Source organism: Schistocerca serialis, chromosome 1 (assembly GCF_023864345.2).
Source record: "Schistocerca serialis cubense isolate TAMUIC-IGC-003099 chromosome 1, iqSchSeri2.2, whole genome shotgun sequence".
In the NCBI taxonomy this organism is placed as follows: Eukaryota; Metazoa; Arthropoda; class Insecta; order Orthoptera; family Acrididae; genus Schistocerca; species Schistocerca serialis.
Window position 1 is genome coordinate 664,082,895 of NC_064638.1, and position 23,845 is coordinate 664,106,739.

General features: G+C 41.8%; 1 protein-coding gene across 1 annotated transcript in view; it reads right to left on the bottom strand.

The window, feature by feature from the left end:
- Positions 1 to 1,963: 1,963 nt before the first annotated feature.
- Positions 1,964 to 23,845, bottom strand: part of LOC126421871 (chitotriosidase-1-like) — a 101,817-nt gene continuing 79,935 nt past the window's right edge. The window contains exons 6-7 of the mRNA XM_050087240.1: positions 17,539 to 17,646; positions 1,964 to 2,258 (exon numbers count right to left, since the gene is read on the bottom strand). Coding sequence (XP_049943197.1) covers positions 2,124 to 2,258; positions 17,539 to 17,646 — 243 coding nt within the window. The 3' untranslated portion in view covers positions 1,964 to 2,123. The remainder of the gene's footprint in view (positions 2,259 to 17,538; positions 17,647 to 23,845) is intronic.

Sequence of the window (23,845 nt, forward strand, 5' to 3'; positions counted from 1 at the left end):
ACATCACTTTCCTGCTGCAAGAATGATGAAGGAACAGGTCTAACAACATTCTGCACATACCAAGTTCTGGTTAGTGTTCTCTCCACCATAGGTGAGCAACAGTTGCAGCCTGTCACACCCCAGACACAAGGCCTGGAATCAGGCTAGTGCATTTTGGCTGATTGCCCTCTGTGAGACAGCACTCACCAGGTCTTTGTCAGACACACAAACAACCATCACTTGCATGCAGGCAGAATCTACTTTCATTTTTTTGAAGACCACAGCACACTTTTCAGTCTTTCAAGTGATCCTCTGACAGCACTAGTTGAGTTGTGCATTTCAATGCTGTGGTGTGAATGGAAGATGAGCTAGAGGCATATGTGCCCATAGCCCCACTGCCAATAATTGGTTCACAACAGTTCTTGTTGGCATGTCTGAGCTCACAAGCCCTCTTGTCTGTGCTGTGGCAGCTGTACAATCAGCCACTGCTTCCCTTACAATAAGGACCTCATCTACAATCGTGAGATTGTTCAAGTGACCACTGATACCAATATCATTGCACATCTGATGCAGCACATCCAACTCATTTGGAAATTCTCCAAAAGGACCTTTAAACTTGCTAAGTTGGATGTAAGAAGCATGAGTGTATCTCTGTGGCGCAATTGCCTGCTTGCTTCACACATTTGCATCACACTGAGCTCTCTGAGCATGAGCATTCCTTATGGCAGAGTAGACAAAGATGGTGCTCTGGTAGCTATTCCTCTATGCTATCTATTGGTGGATGAGATTGAAACCATTATCAGTACATCTACTATCCCCCAGGTGGCATAGGCCATCACTGGAACAAAATCATCATCGTCTTTCCAGATGTACAAATTTTTTTCGAGCTCTGTGTATTTCTGCTGCTTTGGAACATTTAAGATCCTGATTTTCACCAATTTTAATGCTGAGTTATGACTTCCATATTCGGTGGCCAATAATTGCCAAATTGAGTAATCTGCTTCCAAGTTAATTTGTCAGTATGGTGCCTTGTAACACTCAAACTGCAATTGTAGCAGGAAGTTGTAAATATCTTCAAGTAGATGTTACAAACATGATAACATAGTTTTCTGCAAGCAGTTGAATTGCAAGAATAACTGACGTTGTAAGTTAGTTCAGTAGTTTTTTTGGTTGCAAATCACCACACACACTGTTATTCAGATCAAGACAGTGAGACAGTGAGAAGACCAAATCTCAAAATATTATCATTGCAAAGTGTTATGAGTAATGCATTAACTTCTCATGTTCTAATGTCTATTAAGAGATCATTACAATGCTCAAAAATAGAAGAGATGCTACTTTTAGATTCATCATTATTACCGCATTATTTACCATGGTTTCTTCAGCAGTTTAGTTACTTTTACCATTTTGTGTTGTCTGCACAGGAAACCATTGTAATTCTTTAAAAATTGTACAAGGCAGCAGCTGAAAAACTTACGGTTTTGATCTCAGATTTAAATTTGAAAAACACATGCTTTTCCAGTTTACTCTTGTGTACACCATCAGACTGCCTAATTTTCAACACTTTTTTCTGGTATGTTCAGAATATGTACAAACTTTATAAAAGGGTAGTGAGATTTAGAGTATGGTATATGATATCACGGTATATGGTATATGGTGTATGATATAACATATGGTATATGAAATCACAGTAAAAACACAACCAAAACAATTCTGAGTATAGATTTCCCTATTTTCCTTTATTATTACTTATTATATAGACAACACATTATGTGATAACAGCTAGTATGTGAAATATACTTTTTTCTGGAAATACAGTCCTGTTGTAGACAGGAACTGATATGGTTCAACATATAAACTGATGATTTAAGTTTTGACAGAATAATCCAGTAAATGCCAGTATATCCTTAGTGTTCATGTTACTTCATCAGCTTCTGACTGAAAGAGACTTTAACTCTCAGATGTCACATAATGTTACACTACACGTATGAAACTGTAAAATCATTCATGCTTTGGTGTGTTCATATTTAAGTGCTTTTATATATTTAATGTTCTATTGTTTGTTTATGTTCAGATAGATACAAATGTTTTCAGTCTTGATCCTCCCACATTGTGAGAAGAGATCACATGTAGCTAATAATCTCTCACTGAAGACCTAATCCTTTGTTTAGGCTGTTAAGAAGAGGCTTCGCACCACCTCCACAAGTGTTGTGGTTGTCGTCAGATTCAATGGACCAAATATGTGCCCCGTCCAGGCCTTTCTGAACAGCATACTCTCCCTGGAAGATAAAAACAAATTTACATAAGACATATGTGTCAGTTACATGTTTAGAAGGGTAGATCACATAACTAATGAGGAGGTAATGAATAGAATTGGAGAGAAGAGAAATTTGTGGCACAACTTGTCTAGAAGAAGGGATCGGTTGGTAGGGCATATTCTGAGGCTTCAAGGGATCCCCAATTTAGTATTGGAGGGCAATGTGGAGGGTAAAAATCATAGAGGGAGACCAAGAGATGAATACAGTAAGCAGATTCAGAAGGATGTAGGTTGCAGTAGGTACTGGGAGATGAAGATTTGATTTGATTTGATTTGATTAATACTAGTTCCATGGATCACGAATACGATATTTCGTAATGATGTGGAACGAGTCAAATTTTCCGATACATGACATAATTAAGTTAATTTAACAACATAATTAAGTTAATATAACAACTTTTTTAATTATTTTTTTTAATTTCTGTTTTTTTTTCTTTGTTTCTTAATTTATATCTAAAAATTCCCCTATGGAGTAGAAGCAGTTGTCATTCAGAAATTCTTTTAATTTCTTCTTAAATACTTGTTGGTTTTCTGTCAGACTTTTGATACTATTTGGTAAGTGACCAAAGACTTTAGTGGCAGTATAATTCACCCCTTTCTGTGCCAAAGTTAGATTTAATCTTGAATAGTGAAGACCATCCTTTCTCCTAGTATTGTAGTTATGCACACTGCTATTACTTTTGAATTGGGTTTGGTTGTTAATAACAAATTTTATAAGAGAGTATATGTACTGAGAAGCTACTGTGAATATCCCTAGATCCTTAAATAAATGTCTGCAGGATGATCTTGGGTGGACTCCAGCTATTATTCTGATTACATGCTTTTGTGCAATAAATACTTTATTCCTCAGTGATGAATTACCCCAAAATATGATGCCATATGCAAGCAATGAGTGAAAATAGGCGTAGTAAGATAATTTACTAAGATGTTCATCACCAAAATTTGCAATGACCCTTATTGCATAAGTAGCTGAACTCAAACGTTTCAGCAGATCAAAATGTGTTTCTTCCAATTTAATCTCTCATCAATGGACACACCTAAAAATTTTGAATATTCTACCTTAGCTATATGCTTCTGATTAAGGTCTATATTTATTAATGGCGTCATACCATTTACTGTACGGAACTGTATGTACCATGTCTTATCAAAATTCAGTGAGAGTCCATTTACAAGGAACCACTTAGTAATTTTCTAAAAGACATTATTGACAATTTCATCAGTTAATTCTTATTTGTCAGGTGTGATTACTATACTTGTATCATCAGCAAAGAGAACTAGCTTTGCCTCTTCATGAATATAGAATGGCAAGTCATTAATATATATTAAGAACAACAAAGAACCCAAGACCGACCCTTGTGGAACCCCATTCTTGATAGTTCCACAGTTTGAGGAATGTGCTGATCTTTGCACAGGATAGCGTAGCATGGAGAGCTGCATCAAACCAGTCTCTGGACTGAAGACAACAACAACAACAACAACAACAACATGTTTAGGAATCTGAAAACACATTATATTTCATTTGGATGGTAAATGAGATTAGTTGCTTGACATCATTAAGCATTCATAATACTTACATTGCAGTCATGTAAGACAATATTGGTTTCAAGGGACTTGCAGTAGTTATTAGGGCTAGCGTCCACGGGTGATTTTTGTCACCAAAATAAGTTTCTGTCACTGTCACGTCATCAAAGTGGAGTGTACCCTCAAAAATGACAGTCACTGAACTTTTTCTGAAAACCAATTGTTATTTGTCGATTGGATTTTGAAGAGAGGTCATTATTTGAGATTCATGAGATGTAAAAGAAAATATCATAAAAAAGAATAGTGGGTACACGTCCTTTATAGTGACAAGATTATGAGTGGAAAGTTTTACACAATGTTTCGACAAAAAACAAAAGAATTTTTCGCTATTTTCGAATGAGTTTTGAAAGTTTTGGTGAATTGTTTCGCATTCTACCTCCATTAACAAACACAAATATGAACATGATATTGTCTGTCACAAATAAACTCAAGTTGTTCCAAGCACTTGAAAATATAATTCGACTAATTTCTTTCCATCCTTTATTTTGTTTTTGCCGAGAAGTGCTGCTCTTTTTATTATAATTATTGATATCGTCGTTGCGCACAGTCACAATGTGTGAAGAAAATGGCTCTGAGCACTATGGGACTCAACTGCTGAGGTCATTAGTCCCCTAGAACTTAGAACTAGTTAAACCTAACTAACCTAAGGACATCACAAACATCCATGCCCGAGGCAGGATTCGAACCTGCGACCGTAGCGGTCTTGCGGTTCCAGACTGCAGCGCCTTTAACCGCACGGCCACTTCGGCCGGCCACAATGTGTGAAGACGTTGTTGCCATATATCCATTTGTCCATAATCGGAAATCAAATGTACGGAGAGAATGCACGGAGAGCGATAATTTTGTGACCCATGCGCGCCCAGCTAGCAGACAAAAGTGTCACCCGGTTGTCACGTCATACTATGCGCGCATATATGTACATATTCAGAAATGGAAAAGAGTGACGAAGGAGTGACGGTGACAAAAATCAGCCATGTGCAATATCTCCTACAATTTTGAAAGGTGAACATCAACACTTTTTTTTCTCATGTGATCTCAGATATCTCTGACCGCATGGTTATACTTTTTACTTTACTGGTTTATCTCAGCAAATTATCAAGTACTAGTTCACAATCCCGGTATTTGCCCAGCATTCATTTTGCAAATTTTCTATTACAAAATAAAACAAAAAATGAACTACATCTGTAGCGAAGCATCGAAAAAAATTCCTTTCCATGTATTCGTAAAAACAACTCTGAAATTATGAAACAGCTATACAAAGAAATATGCATAATGTACGAGGATATAAGTATAGTGTCCAAAGAGACATGGTCCCAGATGGTTTCTTTACGCTGGGCGCAGCTGCTTCGGTGTCTACAACGCGATTTTGTGAAAGTCTCTATAGCAACGCCTCTTCGTCGTTTTATAGAAGGCTATCGTTCTCGATTACAAACGTTCGCGCTTCGCAGTTAAAAACTGCCAACAGCGCTGCCAGGAGTCAACGTGGAAAGGTCTTAGCAATAAAGAATGAATGTATTAAAACTTCATGCATGATGAGGCGTTTTGTCACGCATCTCAGTATTTATGACGTCATGTCTCATGAACTATGATAGGTTCTTACCCCCACAGCGCCTGTTGCCTGACAATAAAGGATAAGTGTACCTAGTTTGGTTGAAACAGTCCAATGATTTAGGAAGAGATGTGGAACGAACACACACACACACACACGTGTGATGGTTTGATAAGTCTGGTAAGTTTCTGTGAAACTATGGAATAGTTTTGTTGCGCCTCCATGGTTGGTAAGCTTGATGATTCCAAGGATCTTATAAACAATTTCAACAAAGTACGGCCTACAGTTGTTGACAGCCGTCTGAATTGGTCAGTGAAACTATTGCGATTGAAAACAGCGAAAACGGAATTTCGTGCTGTTATTAAATACTGCATCATCATTGAAGACCATTAATTTTGGATTAATGAATTGAAATGTGGCTGGTTGAACACTGAAGACAAAGTGCACTCTGGCTGTCCAATTGAAGTCACCACAAAGGAAACCATCAACAAAATCCATGACACGGTAACACAAGGCCACCGAATAAATATTAGTGAGATTACTGAGACTTAAAGCATCTCGATGAGTGACTGCATAATATCCCGCATGGAGAATTGACTGTGAAGAAGCTGTGAGTGAGTTGGATGCCGCGATTGCTCTCAGTCGACCAAAAGTGCATCTAGAAAACAGTTCAACACAAGGTGTGGCGACGTTTAATCGCAGTCCACAAGACTTTTTGCTCCGATTTGCGACTATTGATGAAACCTGGATCCTCATTACACATCACAGTCAAAATGGCAGTCAAAACAATGCACAAAGGTTGTTAAAAGTGCACCAAAGACGGCAAAGACCATTTTGTCAGCTGGTGAGGTGATGGTCACTGGTTTTTGAGATTCCTACGGAATAATCCTCATAGATTACTTTGAAAAAGTCAGAACCATAATTGGACCATATTATGCTTCATTGCTGGGTCGTTTGAAACCTGCGCTGGCTGAAAAAAGACCAGGATAATGTATAATTCCACACACCAGCGATAACAATGGCGAAACTGCACGAAGTGTGCTTTGAACTGGTTCGTCATCCACCATATTCATCACCAGACTTAGTCCCAAGTGCCTTCTTCCTGTTCCCTAATTTGAAACTTTGGCTTGCTGGGAAGAAATTTTAATCAAATGAGGAAGTGATAGTTGCTATGAATGCGTAATTTGCAGTTTGATAGAACCAATTTTTCTGATGGGGTGAAAATGCTGGAGGATCGCTGGAGAATGTACATTTCGCTCAAAGTAGACTATGTCGAGAAATAGAGTGAGTAGTTTACGAAACAAACATTTTTCCATGCTTTTTCTTTACCAGACTTATCAAAGCACCTTAGCACATACATATAACCATCTTTATAATATGTACGAATTTGTAAAATGGTCCTTGTGTAACAATCTCAAATCACTGTCGTTTCCAAACCAATTTCATTTGGTAAGTTATATGTGCAATATATTCTTAAGTGATGATTTTTCTTTAAATATCACTTATTGTAAGCAACCATTTTCAGTCTGTCTCGTACACTGTGAATTACACATTCAAGGTAAAGGAGTTAAAGAAGCGAGTCGACATATTTCTGTGAAGTGAAATGAAATAAAAGTGGAATCATTGTTGGTCTGTAATGGAAAGAGAAACATAATAACATACAAGGTGTCTCCATTATCTTGAGCTCCGAAAACAACTTTTTACCAGAAGCAAAACAAAAATTGTATCAAGCAGATGTTGTTGTTAGCTTCCAGAGCAACATAAACCACCATGATTTCCGTTCTTGAAACTTTGTTCATTACAAAGATCTGAACAACAGTACGTGCTTTTCAAAAGGTACCTTGTATTTTTTATTCTGTAATCCACATCTAGTCCTCAAGAGCTGTTGCAAAAATATATCACAGCGTACCATTCAGGTAAACATGAATTTATTAAAAACGTAACGGAAAACTGGCCATGACTCTTCCGCATTCAGACAGAGTGCAGGTACCTGGGATGAAATAACTCGTCCACTTGCTGGAGATGACGGTAAACAAATGAAAACACGGGAAATGCACTGAGAGAACATACACATATGTAATTCTGGGTTTAAGTGTACATGATAAGGTTATAACTGGTTACGTGCAGGAATGCGATATACACGCGGTACTTAGGAATGTAAATCTCCTGTTCAAGCAATTTTGCGCACACGTATGGATTCATTGGAGCAGAAGTGATAACAGTAACTGCATTGGCTTCGCTTGTGCATGTTCTTTGACATTACGTTGCATTCAGTTGAAAGTTCCCACTTGCTCAGGCGTCACAGTAAGACTAAAAAACATACGTTGCCAAGGTGGGTTATTGTCAGGATATTCCTATCTGTACTGTTGCTCTACATAAACAGCATTATGTTCGACTATAATAAAAGAAAACTGATATTGATGCAATCTTTAATCAAAGGCGGCCTTTATTGTAAATAAAATATCGTTTGAAATCAGTAAGTAATGCAACACATTTTTTTCCTCGGCAAATTGCGGTTGAAAAAAGGCGAAATTTGTTGTGGGACACAGTAGAACATTCCCGCTTCAGCCCCAAAGCTTCAGATAGTGCCTGGACTGCACATAGGCTTCAAAATGACAACTCTAACGGAGGTACATTACAAGCAGAGAGGATCGTAGATATTCACACCTCTACGGAGCTCTGGCAGTGAACAAAAGCACGGTGAGTCGTTGGGCGAGGCATCTGTTGTAATCGCAACAAGGTCGCGCAAGCTCGTCTTATCTGTCGCGTGCCGGCCGCCGCATACAGCTGTGACTCATGCAATGTTGGAACGTGCGGGCACTCTCATTCGAGGTGATCGACGAATCAGAATCACAAAACTTCGCTGCTCAATTGGGCGTCTCTGTTGGTAGTGCTGACAGACTCATCCGCCATATGGGGTACTAAAAAGGTGTGTACCTGCTGGGTTCCTCGCTGCCTAAAAGGAGACTATAAAGAACAACGAACGGCCTTCTGTGAGGAATGGTTTGTAGATTACGAGCCGATCGTGTCAATTTTTTGCCTATCGAACATCGTCGCAAACGATGTAATATTGGTTCCTCATTTCGCCTACACCACTCCCCCTCCGAAGAAAAAGTTCAAGGCCGCACCCTCAGCTGGTAAAGCCATGGCGACGATCTTCTGGGACTCTCATTGAGTTATTCTGTTTGATGTCCTCCCTCAGGGTACAACATCAACACTGAAGTGTGTTGTGCTACCCTCAGGAAATTGAAGAAACTACTTCAGCGTGTTCGTCGACACAAAAATGCTTCTTCTCCGCGATAACACAAGGCCTCATACAAGTCGGCGCACCCGAGAGGAGCTTACAAAACTTCATTCACTGGACTGTTCTCCCTCATCTACCCTACAGTCCGGACCTCGCACCTTCCTACTTCTACCTGTTGGCCTAATGAAAGGTGCACTGCGGGGGAAATAGGACGTGGGTTACGGGGAGATTATTGATGCAGCAAGACGTTGACTCTAACGTCGACTATTAGAGTGGTATCATGCGGGCATACAGGTCTGGGGGGGGGGGGGGGGGGGGCGGGGGGCGTAAAGCCGTCGCATTGAACGGAGACTATGTTAAACATGGGGTTTTGTATGCAAGAGAGTGCGGATAATACGGTGCATTGCAGCCCCGAATAAAATCATAAAACCAACCCGCTTTCGGAAAAAAATATATGTTGCATTACTTGTTGAGCCCCCCCCCCCCCCTTAGTACAACGGTACTGCGCTGTACGAGGTGCGGCTAGAAAAAAACCGGACTGATGCTGGAAAAAACATTTATTTACAATTATTTACAATTTCATGTTATCTCCTTCAATGTACTCTCCTCCTCGGTCTCTACACCGCTCCATACGAATTTTCCACTGTTCATAGCAATGCTGCAGATCATTTTCGGTAAGTCCATACATTACTTCCGTCGCTTTTTCTTTTACTGCTTCAACAGTCTCAAATCTAGTTCCTTTCAAAGCTGACTTGACTTTAGGGAAAAGAAAAAAGTCACAGGGGGCCAAATCAGGTGAGTAGGGTGGATGATCTAAGATGGGAATGTTGTGTTTTGCCAAAAACGTCTTTTTTCTCCACAAATCGTTCCGTTTTCTCCGTACTCGCTCACGTAGGGTAGCCAGGACGCTAATGTAATAATGCTGATTCACTGTTTGTCCCTCTGGTACCCAATCAATGTGCACAATCCCTTTGATGTCAAAAAAAAAAAAAACAATCATCATTGCCTTGAATTTCGATTTTGACATTCGTGCTTTTTTTTGTCGTGGAGAACCAGGAGTTTTCCAATGCATCGATTGGCGTTTAGTTTCGGGATCGTAAGTAAAAAACCACGATTCATCGCAAGTAATAACATTTTGTAAGAAGATGGGATCACTTTCAATGTTTTCCAGGATGTCAGAACAAATCATTCTTCGGCGTTCCTTCTGTTCAATTGTGAGACACTTTGGAACCATTTTTGAACACACTTTGTTCATGTTGAAACTTTCATGAAGAATCTGCCTAACACTTTCCTTGTCAACTCCTGTTAACTCAGACACTGCTCTGATTGTTAAACGGCGATCTTGTCGAACAAGTTTACCGATTTTTTCAATGTTTGCATCAGTTTTTGCTGACAATGGTCTGCCAGTGCGAGTGTCATCACTGGTGTCTTCGCGGCCATCTTTAAATCGTTTAAACCACTCAAACACTTGTGTTCGCGATAAACAATCATTGCCGTACACTTGTTGTAACATTACAAACGTTTCACTTGCAGATTTTCCTAGTTTGAAACAAAATTTGATGTTAACACGCTGTTCTTTCTGTACACTCAACATTTTCCGACGCACAGACAAAACGTCAACTACTTAAAACAGACGCCACGGGCAGACTGAGTGCAGGAGGCAGATGAAACTCGAGCAGTAGGCGGAGCGACAGTCACGTGACAGGCCACGCGACTTTCAGCCTTATTGCATTCGTTTTATTGTTTCACCAGTACTAGTCCGGTTTTTTTCTAGCCACACCTCGTATGTACCTATATTGTAAATAAGAAAACGATACTGCAGTTACTGTTCCGCTAACTTACATGCGTTTTACCTTCTCTTCTCTGGTATATATTGTACTCAAACGAATTGTGAACTGACGGTGCTTGACAGAATGACCACTGTGTATTTTCTCTATGTCTCCATTTGTTTACTGTGAACTCCAGCAAGTGGATGAGTTACGTTACTCCGGCGACTTGGACTATTTGCTAGTGTAGGAGAGTCATAGGCCCTTTTGTTTTATATGCTTACTAACGTCATGTTTACGTGAATGGTCCCCTTTGTTGATATGCCTCTGAATGGATCTTGAGGAGAGGAAGTGGAGTACTGAATAAAAAATATAAGATTATTATTATTTTAAAGAAGTACTGCTGTACATATCTTTGCAACAAACAAAGTTTCAAGGTAGGCAATCATGCTGGTTAATGTCCTCGTGGTAGCTAAACAGCGTTTACTTGATAATTTGTGGTTTGCTTCTGGGCAAAAAATTATTTGGAGTGGTACAGATGACTGGGACAGTCTGTATACACTACGCGTTTGTTTGATGTATTTTGAATCAATAGTACGAAAATCAAGTTGAATTGCCCACGCTGCATATCAAAATAATGAAAAGTCCTTCTAATTACTGAACGCAAGAAACATTACAGTGACAAATAACCAGAAACAGTCAGCTGTCACACAGTAAGAGCATGTTCAATAACATGAACCTTCTGGGTACGGTTATGCTCACTGGAAAGATAACACTCACAGCATCTCCGGATCACAGCAAGGAGATTTTTCGAAACACTTTGAGGATAATTACTCTCTGGATATTGTAGTCTGATTAATTTCTGTTATTGCAATGAAAAACTGGAGAACATTTCCACGTTATGCCTTAGTCAATTAATTTATTTTCCTTTCACTCATACTTGTTTCAGGACTTTATATGCTATCAAATGAGAATAACCTCCTAACATCATTGACGGTTCCTAACTTGTAGTCATGTAAAACAATGTGAATGTGCGCAAATGGCATACTTACAGCAAGAACAGCAAATAAACTAGATTCGCTAACAAGTCTAATACAACGTTAAAGCAAGACAACACTGGAAACATGACAAGGCGTATAGGCTAACATATTTTTCATGTGACATTGCCAGCACAGAGTACTTTGTGTAAGAAAAACAGTCAAACAACCAGAAGACGTGGTTGGACATCAATATAACTTCGTTCAGGTACACACTATTGGCGAATATGTCAATGATTAGATTTGAATTTCTCTGTGACAGGTAGAATGGCCACCAGAGTGCATTAGTGTCGTTCCTCTGTAGTGTCATTAGCAGGCCTGGTAGGGTAGATAATGGGCGTGAACAGCGTCACATGTTGAGTGAGACTCCGTTATCAGCACCTGACGGAGTTGGACCTTACTGCGGGTCTCCATTTGGCCGACAGGTCGAACCTTCAATATTCAGATTTTTGGGGCATTCGAATGTGAACTGCCTGCGAACCCGACGGCAGGCTTACTCGTCAAAAATGGCTCTGAGCACTATGCGACTTAACTTCTGAGGTCATCAGTCGCCTAGAACTTAGAACTAATTAAACCTAACTAACCTAAGGACATCACACACATCCATGCCCGAGGCAGGATTCGAACTTGCGACCGTAGCGGTCGCGCGGCTCCAGACTGTAGCGCCCAGAACCGCTCGGCGACTCCGGCCGGCGGCATACTCGTCGTCAAGTTTCCAGTCAATCATGTCTGGCCACCATAACAGACGATCGCCGTGTTGTGCACGGGCGTGTCATGACCGCTTCACGTCTACGTCTGCAATCCACCAACAAGTAATGGTCCCCATGCAGCATTCGCTGTCAGCTCTCACCACTGGTCCGAAATTAGTAGCAGTTGAAATAGGGAAATATCGTCCCATGCGTAGGCTACCGTTAACACCACAACACTAACAGCAGCATCTGGAGTGGTCCGTGATCAGTAAGCATGGACTACTGATGAATGGCATAACATTATGTTCAGCGACGAGTTGCGGTTCTGTACTACCTCGGATGGCCATTGACAGCAGTTATGGCAACGACCTGGGGAGAGGTCCCACTCTTCCAATGTTTTGGAGAAGCGCAGTGGTATTACTTCTGGCATCATGGCATGGGGAACCACTGGGTATGACTTCGGGTCACGGCTGGCTCTGACTGAGGTAACTCTTGACAGCAAAACAGTACATCACTGACATCCTGCGTCCTGATGTGTTGCCTGCCATGCCGCAGTACCGTAGTGCTGTCCGCCCCGGTAGCTGAATGGTCAGCGTGACAGACTGTCAATCCTAAGGGCCCAGGTTCGATTCCCAGCTGGGACGGGGATTTTCTCCGCTCAGGGACTGGGTGTTGTGTTGTCCTAATCATCATCATTTCATCCCCATCGACGCGCAGGTCGCCGAAGTGACGTCAAATCGAAAGACCTGCACCAGGCGAACGGTCTACCCGACGGGAGGCCCTAGCCACACGACATTTCCATTTTACTGTAGTGCTGTTTTTCAACAGAAGAATGCTTGTTCGTGTATGGCACGTGTCTCTATGAACTGATTGTATGATGTTGAAGTATTCTCACGACCAGCAAGATCTCTAGATTTGTCCCCGGTAGTACAGGTGTGGGACCAGCTCGGACACATCAACTCCATCTAGAGGGTCAGTATCGAGGATGTGAAATACCAGTTACAACAGTTGTGGGTCAGCTTGCCTCAGTAGAGGTTATAACGGCTTTATAACAACCTTGACAGCTGAATCAGTGCTTGCTTGCAGGCCAGAAGGGACGCACCATCATATTGATAAATAGGCTTATACTGCCAAGTTCTTCGTAAAGTTGACTATTTTGTAATCACTGAAATAACGTCACATAATTTACCCTCTCAACTTGAGAAGTTGCGCTTCATTTCTTCCTCCCCTGCTGGTTACTTCACTTTTTTGTCAGGTTGCCTGTTTTTTTAATATAGCGGTGCACTGCAGATAGTTAATCCGCTGAATAACAGTTTCATTGACGACAATGGCATAAATTACGCATATTGCAAAGACGAAGTGTGCTTGGACTGCGACACATAGTGCTGTTAAGAAGAGGAGAGTAGGTGTAAGATGTCGTGGTCTCCTGACCTTCATTGCTTACATATTCCGCCCTCACAATCATATTCCACACATCAAGACACTTCATTCGAACCCAAACTCGATAAGATAAAGTCAATGTTGTATGAATTCATGTAAATGATATGCAAATAACTACTAAATCGCAAGTGCGCACTGAGATTGCAATAATCAAGGCTGGCATACACACACACATTCAAGACACGACGGTTACAGGGGGTTTTAGTTTGGGAGAGGTAAACCGCACGCTGGGGGGGCTGGCCCCTTCAGAGGACGAGTTAACCTATCTACGTTGGCTGGCGACCGGCTGTAGAGCAGACAGCATTTGCCTGAGTGAAAGGCAGAATGACCCCGTGTTCTTTACGAACATAGCATGCAGTTTCAGAGGTTTTCACAGGGAGACAGCAAACGCCAAACGCTGATGCTATAGTTTTCCGGATTGGTCGCCTTAAACGAAACGTCATTCTCCCGCCGTGTTAGAAGAGCAATGCTGATTGGCAGATGATATTCCTGACGCCTTGGAACGAGAACACATAACGAGAGTGTGTGCGCTCATACGTGTACTCAAAGAGTGAGGAACAAGTCTCTCCTCAGTACTTCACTGGGAGAGCACCTCTGTTGAGAGCGAATCAGAGTGTGACTCCATATTGAGTCCTTGCGATTAAGCATTGATCACTGTGTTGGCTGCCACACTTATTGGGCGGTGTGAACAGACAGAGTTATAGTTAAACGCCTGTGAGCGAATTTTTGAGTGGCATCGCAGTGGACTGGTTATCTGACCAGTGTACCACGCCTATAGCTAGACTAGGGGCGAATAGGAGTCCTTGACTTCATCAAGGCGTAGGGAGAGATTGATTGGCGAAGGTCAATCCAGATAGAATGAGAGTTATCTTATTTGTCAGCAGCGAGCGGCGCAGATGCAGTCATCGCAGCTTACGGTATTGTGCGCTACAGCTCTTGCGAGCCCCATATTTCCTCCACAACAGTAGACTTCACTGCATTTCACACGTGACAGCCTCGACTATACCTAGCAACATTCTAACGGATAATTATTCAAGTTGAGTAGGTACGGCTCTCAGCCATTCTGCCAAGTCAATAACAATCTTAAACTTTGTATAGAAATTTCATTAGCGAATCCTATCCTTAAGAGGTAACTTCACATTCCGAAAAGAACTCGGAAATAACTTGTTCAGTTCATAACTAAAAGTGCCATTGTGATTTCTCAGAATTTTTGCAAAAAAATAATAATTTTCGTTAGTTTCATGTTTTTCTTACAGCAACTAGCACCACTCCAGTACCCAAGTATCCCACTAGTTACGTAAGAAATTTTGTGAATTTTTGTGTCATTTCCTTACAGTGGAAGACTTCAGAAGATATTTATTACTGAAAGTTTTTCAGGCATTTCTCTTTAGAACGTTAGGAACGTCTGTCTGACATCTGTAGTAATGTGGGGGTGGAAATTGCATCTTGCAGGAGCCACAGGGTAAAGGATACATCTCAGATTAATCCGTTGCGCAGAATGACAGAATAGCACCCACACGCTCACACAGGTTGTGTTAGCATTACTTATGAAGTTGCCCACTACTCGGGAATTTTTGCAGGTCCCCAATGAGAATGCTACATTCGCGATCAGTGGCAGGTTGGAAACGAATCATCAACATTACGAAATTGATATTCGTAGCTGCCATTTTGTTGTCTTTCATACGTGTCCCGCTCTTGTTCTGGTAATTTTTTGACAGTATACAAATAATACAGGTGTTGGACCAAAATATGGGAACGCCAGAAACACAGCACATTCCCACGGCTAATACGATGTAGGAAATCCGTCGGCATTCGAAAACAGCTTCCAGTCGTCTAGGTAGAGATAAATACGGGGTCATGAATGGTTTCCAGGGGACTCTCACCCCATTCTTTTTGTAAAATATGGGCAAATTTAGGTAACGACGGTGGAGGTGGATAGCCATCACGCGCTCTTCAAGGTAGACGACAAAGACTCAGTAATGCTGAGATATGGTGACTGAGGTGGCTGCGGGAGGTGCGACAGTTAATCCTCGTTCTCAGAAAACCAGACTTGGACGATGCGAGCCGTGTGCACAGGGCCGCTTTCCTCAGGGAACACAGCATCACTATCGGGGGAAAATATTTTACCATGGGATGGACTTGATCAGCCAAAATGGTCATTACATAATCCTTCGCACTAATGCTGCCTTGTAGAGCAACCATGGGGCCCATGGAATAACACGATATGGCTGCCCAAATCGTCATCCAACTCCCGTCATATTTGACTCTTGGCACGTAAACACATCTAGAAGTTGGAAACGGTGTGAAACAAGACACAGTGGACCAAATGACTTTCTTCCATTGCTCCATAGTCCAGATTTTATGGCTTCGCTACGACGTGGGGATTTGCATCAATTACGCCAACTCACCCTGCAATTCTCTGCTTATGGAGTTCCCCTCGTGTTGTTTTGGTGCCGACCGGGTTCGCACTGACTTTTCCAGCTGTCGCCCTGTTAGTTTTCGTCAGAATCCTCTTCAGTGACTGTCCATCACAATCACTCAACACACACTTTCGTCCGCGTTGTGGCTTTGCGGGTATTTTTATCCGCTTGCCCTATACATGGTGTAAATCTTAGATATGGTGCCTCTTAATCACTAAGCCCTTCAGCTCCCTTGGTTACGTAAGCACCACCCATACGATCATTAACAGTTTTACCACCTTCGAATTCACTTAACTCTGGCACAATGCGCTCACAACTATGCAGAACAGTGTTCTGACCAAGATTGACATTTGGAACGTATCGAGGACACTGCACAGGTGCCGATCGTGGGCAAATACAACAGCGCATCGTGCAGGCTTGGCTAGGTCCTGTATTTATGTTCAAGCATGAATGCCAGGCGGTGTTTCCTTATTTTTGTCCAACCGCCGCATGAATACATGTTCCAATGATAGCTGAGAAGCTATGTAGAGACTTGCATAAGCTTTCTGAGGCTGGGCAAAACAAGTATAGCCGTTAAGAGGATGGGAAATTCAAATGTCGTATCCAGGAACACGCGACCCGAATACTTCAAAACTGTGCCTGAAGAAACCTTCAAATTATTAGCAGACTGATTATATGGTATTCTTCTTCATTAACATATATGTGAAAGGGGAACTACGCTCAGGTAGCAAAACTTTGACTTATCGTTACTCGCAAGGCGTTAAAGGCTTTAAGTTTTGAAGAAATATACGGCTGGAGATTAGAATAGGGGTTAGAGATTGGAAAAGGCATTTACGAATTTGTCTGTATTTCGGAAGCTGGCACCAGATGAAGTATTTCGCACTTAACGGATAAAACGCAATTAATAACAATTGTTACAGAAATATCTCGTAATATTAGTCATTTGCGATAGAGCAACAGTTTTTCAGAAGAAGTAAATTTCTAACGTTGCAGGAAGCCTCTATCCGATGTTCTCTGTACTCTATCACGAGTGGTTTGATTACTTGTTTCCTCTCTCTCATTGAATTTTTTTGTGGTATGCGTAGGCTACTTATTTTACCAGCGGCTTTACCGCAATGGTAACACCAGTTCGCGTGAGATCACCGAAGTTAAGCGCTGTCGAGTTGGCTAGCAACTGAATGGTTGACCGTCCGGGCTACCGATCGCTGTTGGCAAGTGCACACAGCCCTTGTGAGCCAGTTGAGGGGCTACTTCATTGAGAACTGAAACGGCCGGGAGAGCGGTGTGCGGACCACATTCCCCCCCCCCCCCCCCCCTCCCCACTGTCCGTATCCTGTGACACATAGCGGCTGATGATGACACGGCGATCGGTCGGTACCGTTGGGCCTTCCGAGGCATATTCAGATGGAGTACTTTTTTTTTTACATGAAATGTTTCTCCCTATTTCTTGGTTACTTACATTATTTGTGTTTCCAAATTAGAAGTTCGTTATTTCAATTATTTGACCATCACTCACCAAGGTTTGCATTGTCTGGGGATTCTTGAAGCTGACCCACTGGTTGCCGCTGTAGGCATAGGCCTCGCCGTCCTCAATAACTGTTTCTGTCCAGGTCGCCATGCATATCTGAAACGAAAGTAGTAGGTGCATTCATTAATGTCCTTGATGGCTTCTGACAAGGGAACGGCGCAGATAGCGGGAAATACATTTTAATTTAGTTTCTGAAAGGTCCAAACGAGTGCAGCAGGCTTTATTTTCTGAAATCGCTTGTGTATTGTGTTGTCTCATACCAATTTATACACGTGATCGACGTTAGTCATGTGGCAGCACACAATGGCTTTGAGTCAGAAAATATTTATATTTGACATTACTGCTGGCTGTGCTATTTTTCGCAGTTACTGGGCTATTCCGAAGTCAAGTAGAGAGTATATGAAATGTAGACCAGCAACAGCGAGAAAAATGTTTTTGGTAAAGAGGAATTTGTTAACATCGAATGTAAATTCAAGTCAATAATTTTGTCTTGAAACTCTTCCATTGGTCTGTGTTTGCATATAAAAACAACAGCATGGGTTTGAGAGTCTGCCTTGATGCAAATCACTTCGTTATTCATTTATTTATTCCCAAACTATTTTCAGCAACAAATAACGCCTTGTCAGTGGGTTCTTTGATTCTAAAATATGCAGGAATAGTACATTTATAAAACATTTTAAACCATTATTACATGTCTACTGTTTCGTTTCAAATATTGTTTTCTGTGAATAATTTCATAATACCTTATTTAATATATACAGCATAGTTTTACGATTGTTGCCACTGTTTCCGGCATGTTTTCTGCTTTTTCTTGTTGCCGTTTTTGTCGGTATAAATCATGTCGTCTGCAACTGTATGAATGGCTGTTAGTAAACAAAAACAAACGCATGAAGTTATGTGTATAAACGTTACACAACTGGGATTGTGGTAGTGTTGTGGATACAGTTTTGGTGTGTGCTAGGTTGTTACGTAGTTTGTCATGTGCTCACGTCCGTTGGACTACTTTGAGACACAAAAAAATATAACAAGGTGCGAAAGTTTTTTTTCTGTGCCTAAAACAAGCTGCAAGCCGTCCAACGAACATGAGCATATGACGAACTACGTAACAATCTAGTACACACCAAAACTGTATCCATAGCACTATCACAATTCCAATTGTTTAACGTTGACATACTTAAGTTCACGTTTTTGTATTTTTTTCTTTTTTGCTAACAGCCGCTCATACAGCTGCAGATGACATGATGTAAGCCGAAAAAAAAACACAAAAATATCCCGGAAACAGCGGCAACAATTGTAAAACAATGCTGTGACGTATAGTAAATAAGGGTATTATCAAATCATCAAGACGTACATTCTGAGAAATATTTTTCCCAGTTTTCTCTAGACTTCTTTCTATGCCTGTACTTCTGGTAACATGGGTTTGAAGGTCAAATAATTTCGTTATTCATTTATTTATTTCCAAACTAGTTTCACCGACAAATAACGCCTTATCAGAGGCTTCTTTGATTCTAAAACATGCAGAAATAGTATATTTATAAAACATTGTAAAACGTTATTACATGTCTACTGTTTCTAGCTTTGCACTAAAAACTAATGTAGAAAAAATTGTCAGTATTCTGTTATATCACTCTTTACGCACATAGGGCCTAACGAGCGACATCATTATGTCGCGGGTGAAAGCTGACGTCCAACCCCAGTAGGTCAAAACCATCTTCGAGTGGAAACTCAAAGTAACCAGTGTTACTGAAGATAAAACTCAACTTCTTATTTCTTTCTAACCTATACATCGCAGATGCAAAACTAACGATTCCTTTCGTTAACTGCCAGGTGTGAAGGTAAGCAGGAGAGGAATAAAAAATTATATTTCTTGAGAATGCAAGTCTATTCCAATGGGTGCTAAAATGTTGCTGTTGGGCGTGCCCACGACATCCCGATCTATCCAGGAGGAGAACTTCCATGTAGAGCCTTAGAAGAAGCCAGTGCAACATTACGAAAAGTGCTTCGAAATTGAAAAGATGGTTGAATCTTCCGCAACGTTTTGCCATCAGAGAACTTACGATGTTTACGAACGATTGCCTTACAACACATGATTAGCGGTTTTAAAAGTATAGTTTTTCTGTCTGCCATGTTGCAGTCGACTATCGCTTGACATACACGGTGTTCCAGGAAGAAGGTTCAATATTCAGGAACATAACAGGAACGCTCATTTGAAGCAAAAAATTCAAAAATTCATATGGAGATATTCCCTATTCCAAGGACGGCAAACTGACCCAACTCAGTAAAGAAGACTCATAAGAAAAATTTGCCTTTCTTAAACACGTGACAAATTACGCTCGAGCAAGCAATGCAGCGACGACGTTACCTGTGTATGTTCACGCTTTTCAAAACAGTCTTTACAAAATCATATTTCCAAAACGCACCATCCGCAGTGTTTGCCTCTCTACGTTCTGCTAGTTATTTCCAGACCACTCAGCAGTGTGGCCAACAGTCTATTCTCTCACTTCTCACTGAATGCTACATCGGCAGCGACAACGCTACCGACAACCAAAGATCACGTCCCTTGTACTCACGATCTCTGTAGCGTAACATATCGACTACTGAAGACTTCTGCTTGAAAAATATCCAGTATATAAATATGAAATATGACACATCGAATAAAAGAGGGCTCGCATCACCAAAACCAAGCAAGAAAACTTACATCAACGCCTCCCACTTCTCAGAAAAAGATTAATAAAGATAAAAAAGGAAATTTACAGTGAATTTCTGAACAAAAGTCTGACTAGATTTTGATAATGTACAGTAGCTTCTTCAAACCGCTATGAAAATGTCTTTAACTAGTAAGAAAAAGTTACAATTCAAATACATAATATATTAGTAATGGAATTAGTCTTTTGATTATATGAGTACCTTATGCCATTAGATCTTTGTTTATGGAGTTGAATGAAATCCGAGGTTTACAAACGAAGGTTAACACGCGAGATGAACTGTTTGGTCGCATCATGAACGGTGCTGCTCTAATTAGGGAACGTGCAGAGCCACTCAGACATGTTCTCCCGAGAGTGCACAACTGCACTGGAGTTGACATTTATTGTGAACTGTATAACAGCTGTAAAGAGACATGTATGATAAAGCTGAGATCTGAATGTGTTAGAAATATGTCCATATGAAATTCTTTGCTTCAAATGATCGTTGCTCTCATATCTCTGAATACTGACCACTCCTGGGGCGCCTGTATACACGTATATCTGCCTGTGGCTCCGTCACTCTGCGAAGCTCAGGTACATCCTAGGTCGGACAAAAATGGAGCATTGGTAACCCAAACACTTCGGTGGAATTTCTTTGTCCTGTTGTAGTTCAAAAATGGTTCAAATGGCTCTGAGCACTATGGGACTTAACATCTGAGGTCATCAGTTCCCTAGAACTTAGAACTACTTAAACCTAACTAAGATAAAGACATCACACACATCCATGCCCGAGGCAGGATTCGAACCCGCGACCGTAGCTGTCACGCGGTTCCAGACTGAAGCGCCTTGAACCGCTCGGCCACCCCGGCCGGCTTCTGTTGTGGGTCTCATGACGTGATGTAAGAGGACTCGCGCCCTGTTTGCGGGGCTGATTCGAAATATTTTTTCCCCAGATATTCATACGCTTCCCCACTGAAACCGGTCGCAGGTAGCCTCAATGTAAATATGGCCAAAGGATTGGAAACTTCATCAGTGAGATTTAGTTAAGCCATTCACTTCACAGCTCTCATTTTGCACTTGAGTTGATGCGAGTTCGTTTGTCGAAATCCGATTTCGTATAAATTTTGCAAGTTATAGCTTTCAAACCGACATCGTCTCTTGGCGTTTGCGCTATCACTGTGTTGGTTTGTTTAAAGTGTTACTTCATATCATGTATTGCTTCAAAGGAGTAGAGCTCAGTTTTAATAACGTAGCCCATATTCACTTACAGTATTTAATGTCAGAACTTGGTATGTCTTGCAGTCAGTGATTGTAATAAGTTAAATTCTTCCCACGCACGTTGTGATATTTTTTTGTTATTGTTTGAACCGGTTTTTCCTGTGACTACAAAATGGTTCAAATGGCTCTGAGCACTATGGGACTTAACTGCTGGGGTCATCAGTCCCCTAGAACTTAGAACTACTTAAACCTAACTAACCTAAGGACATCACACACATCCATGCCCGAGGCAGGATTCGAACCTGCGACCATAGCGGTCGCGCGGTTCCAGACTGTAGCGCCTAGAACCGCTCGGCCACTCCGGCCGGCCTGTGACTACAGCATTGATCTAAATACACTGGCGGAAAAAAATCGCTATACCAAGAACGAATTGTGCAACATAAACGAAAGGTGGTAGGCGTGGCTCTACATCTGAAAGATGATGCCTCTTCCAATTTCGTGCCCGTCACATAACAGTGGTGCTAGTAGCTCCACTATGAGTATACAAATCACGTTTGCATTAAATACGCGCTGTAACTGTCGTGAACATTAGCTACCTTTCAGACTGGACGTGGTGAGCTGACGTTAGTCAAGAATGCCTTTAAGGCGAGAAAGACGTAATTAACATCACCTCACTGAGTCTGAAGGAGGTCGTGTAATAGAGCCACGAGGAGCTGGATGTTCCTCCTGCTATATTGCAGAAAGATTTTGCAGGAACGTAGCCACTGTAGATGATTGCTTGCAGCGGTGGTAACGATAACGTGCAGTCGCAAGAAGACGGCCACGTAACACTACCGAGAGGGAAGACCGACGTGTTCGGCGTATGGCTCTGGCGCATCATAGCGCATCTGCAGCAGCAATTTGAACCGTAGCTAGCATCCCAGCGATACAACGAACTGTTACACATCGGTTGCTTCTATGACAGCTCCGAACCAGACGCCCTGTAACGGACATTCCACTGAGCCCAAAGCACCACCATCTGCGACTTCAGTGTTGTCGAGAGAGCTCAATCGAGGGCAGGGTGGAAGTCTGTTGTGTTTACTGATGAAAGCTGGTTCTGCCTTCGTGCCGTGAAGACCGCATGTTGGCTAGAAGGAGGCCAGTTGGGGGTCAGCAACCTGTTTACGCACTAGACATACACCTGGAGTCATGGTCTTGTGTGTGATTTCGTATAACAGCAGGAATACTCTCGTGATTATGCCTAGCAATCTGACAGCAAATTTGTACGTCAGTTTGGAGATTCGACCTGTTTGCCACTATTCATGAACAGCATTCCAGCGGGTTTCCAGAATGAGATTTTCACTCTGCAGCGGAGTGTGCGCTGATAGGAAACTTCCTGGTAGATTAAAACTGTGTGCCGCACCCAGACTCGAACTCGGGACCTGTGCCTTTCGCGGGCAAGTGCTCTACCAACTGACCTACCCAAGGACGACTCACGCCCCCTCCTCACTCCTACTTTCCAAACTTTACAGAAGCTCTCCTGCGAACCTTTTAGGACTTGCACTCCTGAAAGAAAGGATATTGCCGGGACATGGCTTAGCCACAGCCTGGGGGATGTTTCCAAATGCTGTGAGGATGGGGCGTGAGTCGTGCTTGGGTAAGTCAGTTGGTAGAGCACTTGCCCGCGAAAGGCAAAGGTGCCGAGTTCGAGTCTCGGTCCGGCACACGTTTTAATCTGCCAGGAAATTTCATTCCAGTGGGTGTTTTCCAATATGACAACGCTCGCCGACATACTGCTGTTGTAACCCAATATGCTCTGAAGAGTGTCGACATGTTGCTTTGAGCTGCTCAGTCACCAGATCTGTCTGCAATAGAGCACTTATGGGACATAATCAGACGGCAGTTCCGGTGTCAACCACAAATAGCAGTAACCGTCACTGTATTGACCGACAGGCGTAGAACTCCATCCACAAACTGACATCCGGTACCTGTACAACACAGTGCACACAAGTTTCCATGCTTGCATTCGACATTCTGTCTGTGACACCGGTTAGTAATGTACCAGCATTTCACATTTGCAATGGCTTATCCCGAGGTCACATTAACCTATGATTCTGCAATGTCGCCCCTTAAATATGTTAGCTAGGCAAATGTATATCCGGAGTTTCATTACTCTACATTAGTTATTTTTTCCTGTTGCGATGTTTTTCCCCGTCAGTGTATTACTGTAAGTCGCTGACTTTTGTAATTGTTGTAATTCATTGTGCTTGCTAGTGTTGATACTGTTACAGACGGCGTAGTAGTGACGAAATCTGAGCAGTCTTTAGCCTACTACAGTGATCTCAGAATGCCAGTTTTGGACAAAATAGCATAAATAATTTCGTTCACTAATAATAGCTCCAAATAATTTCGAG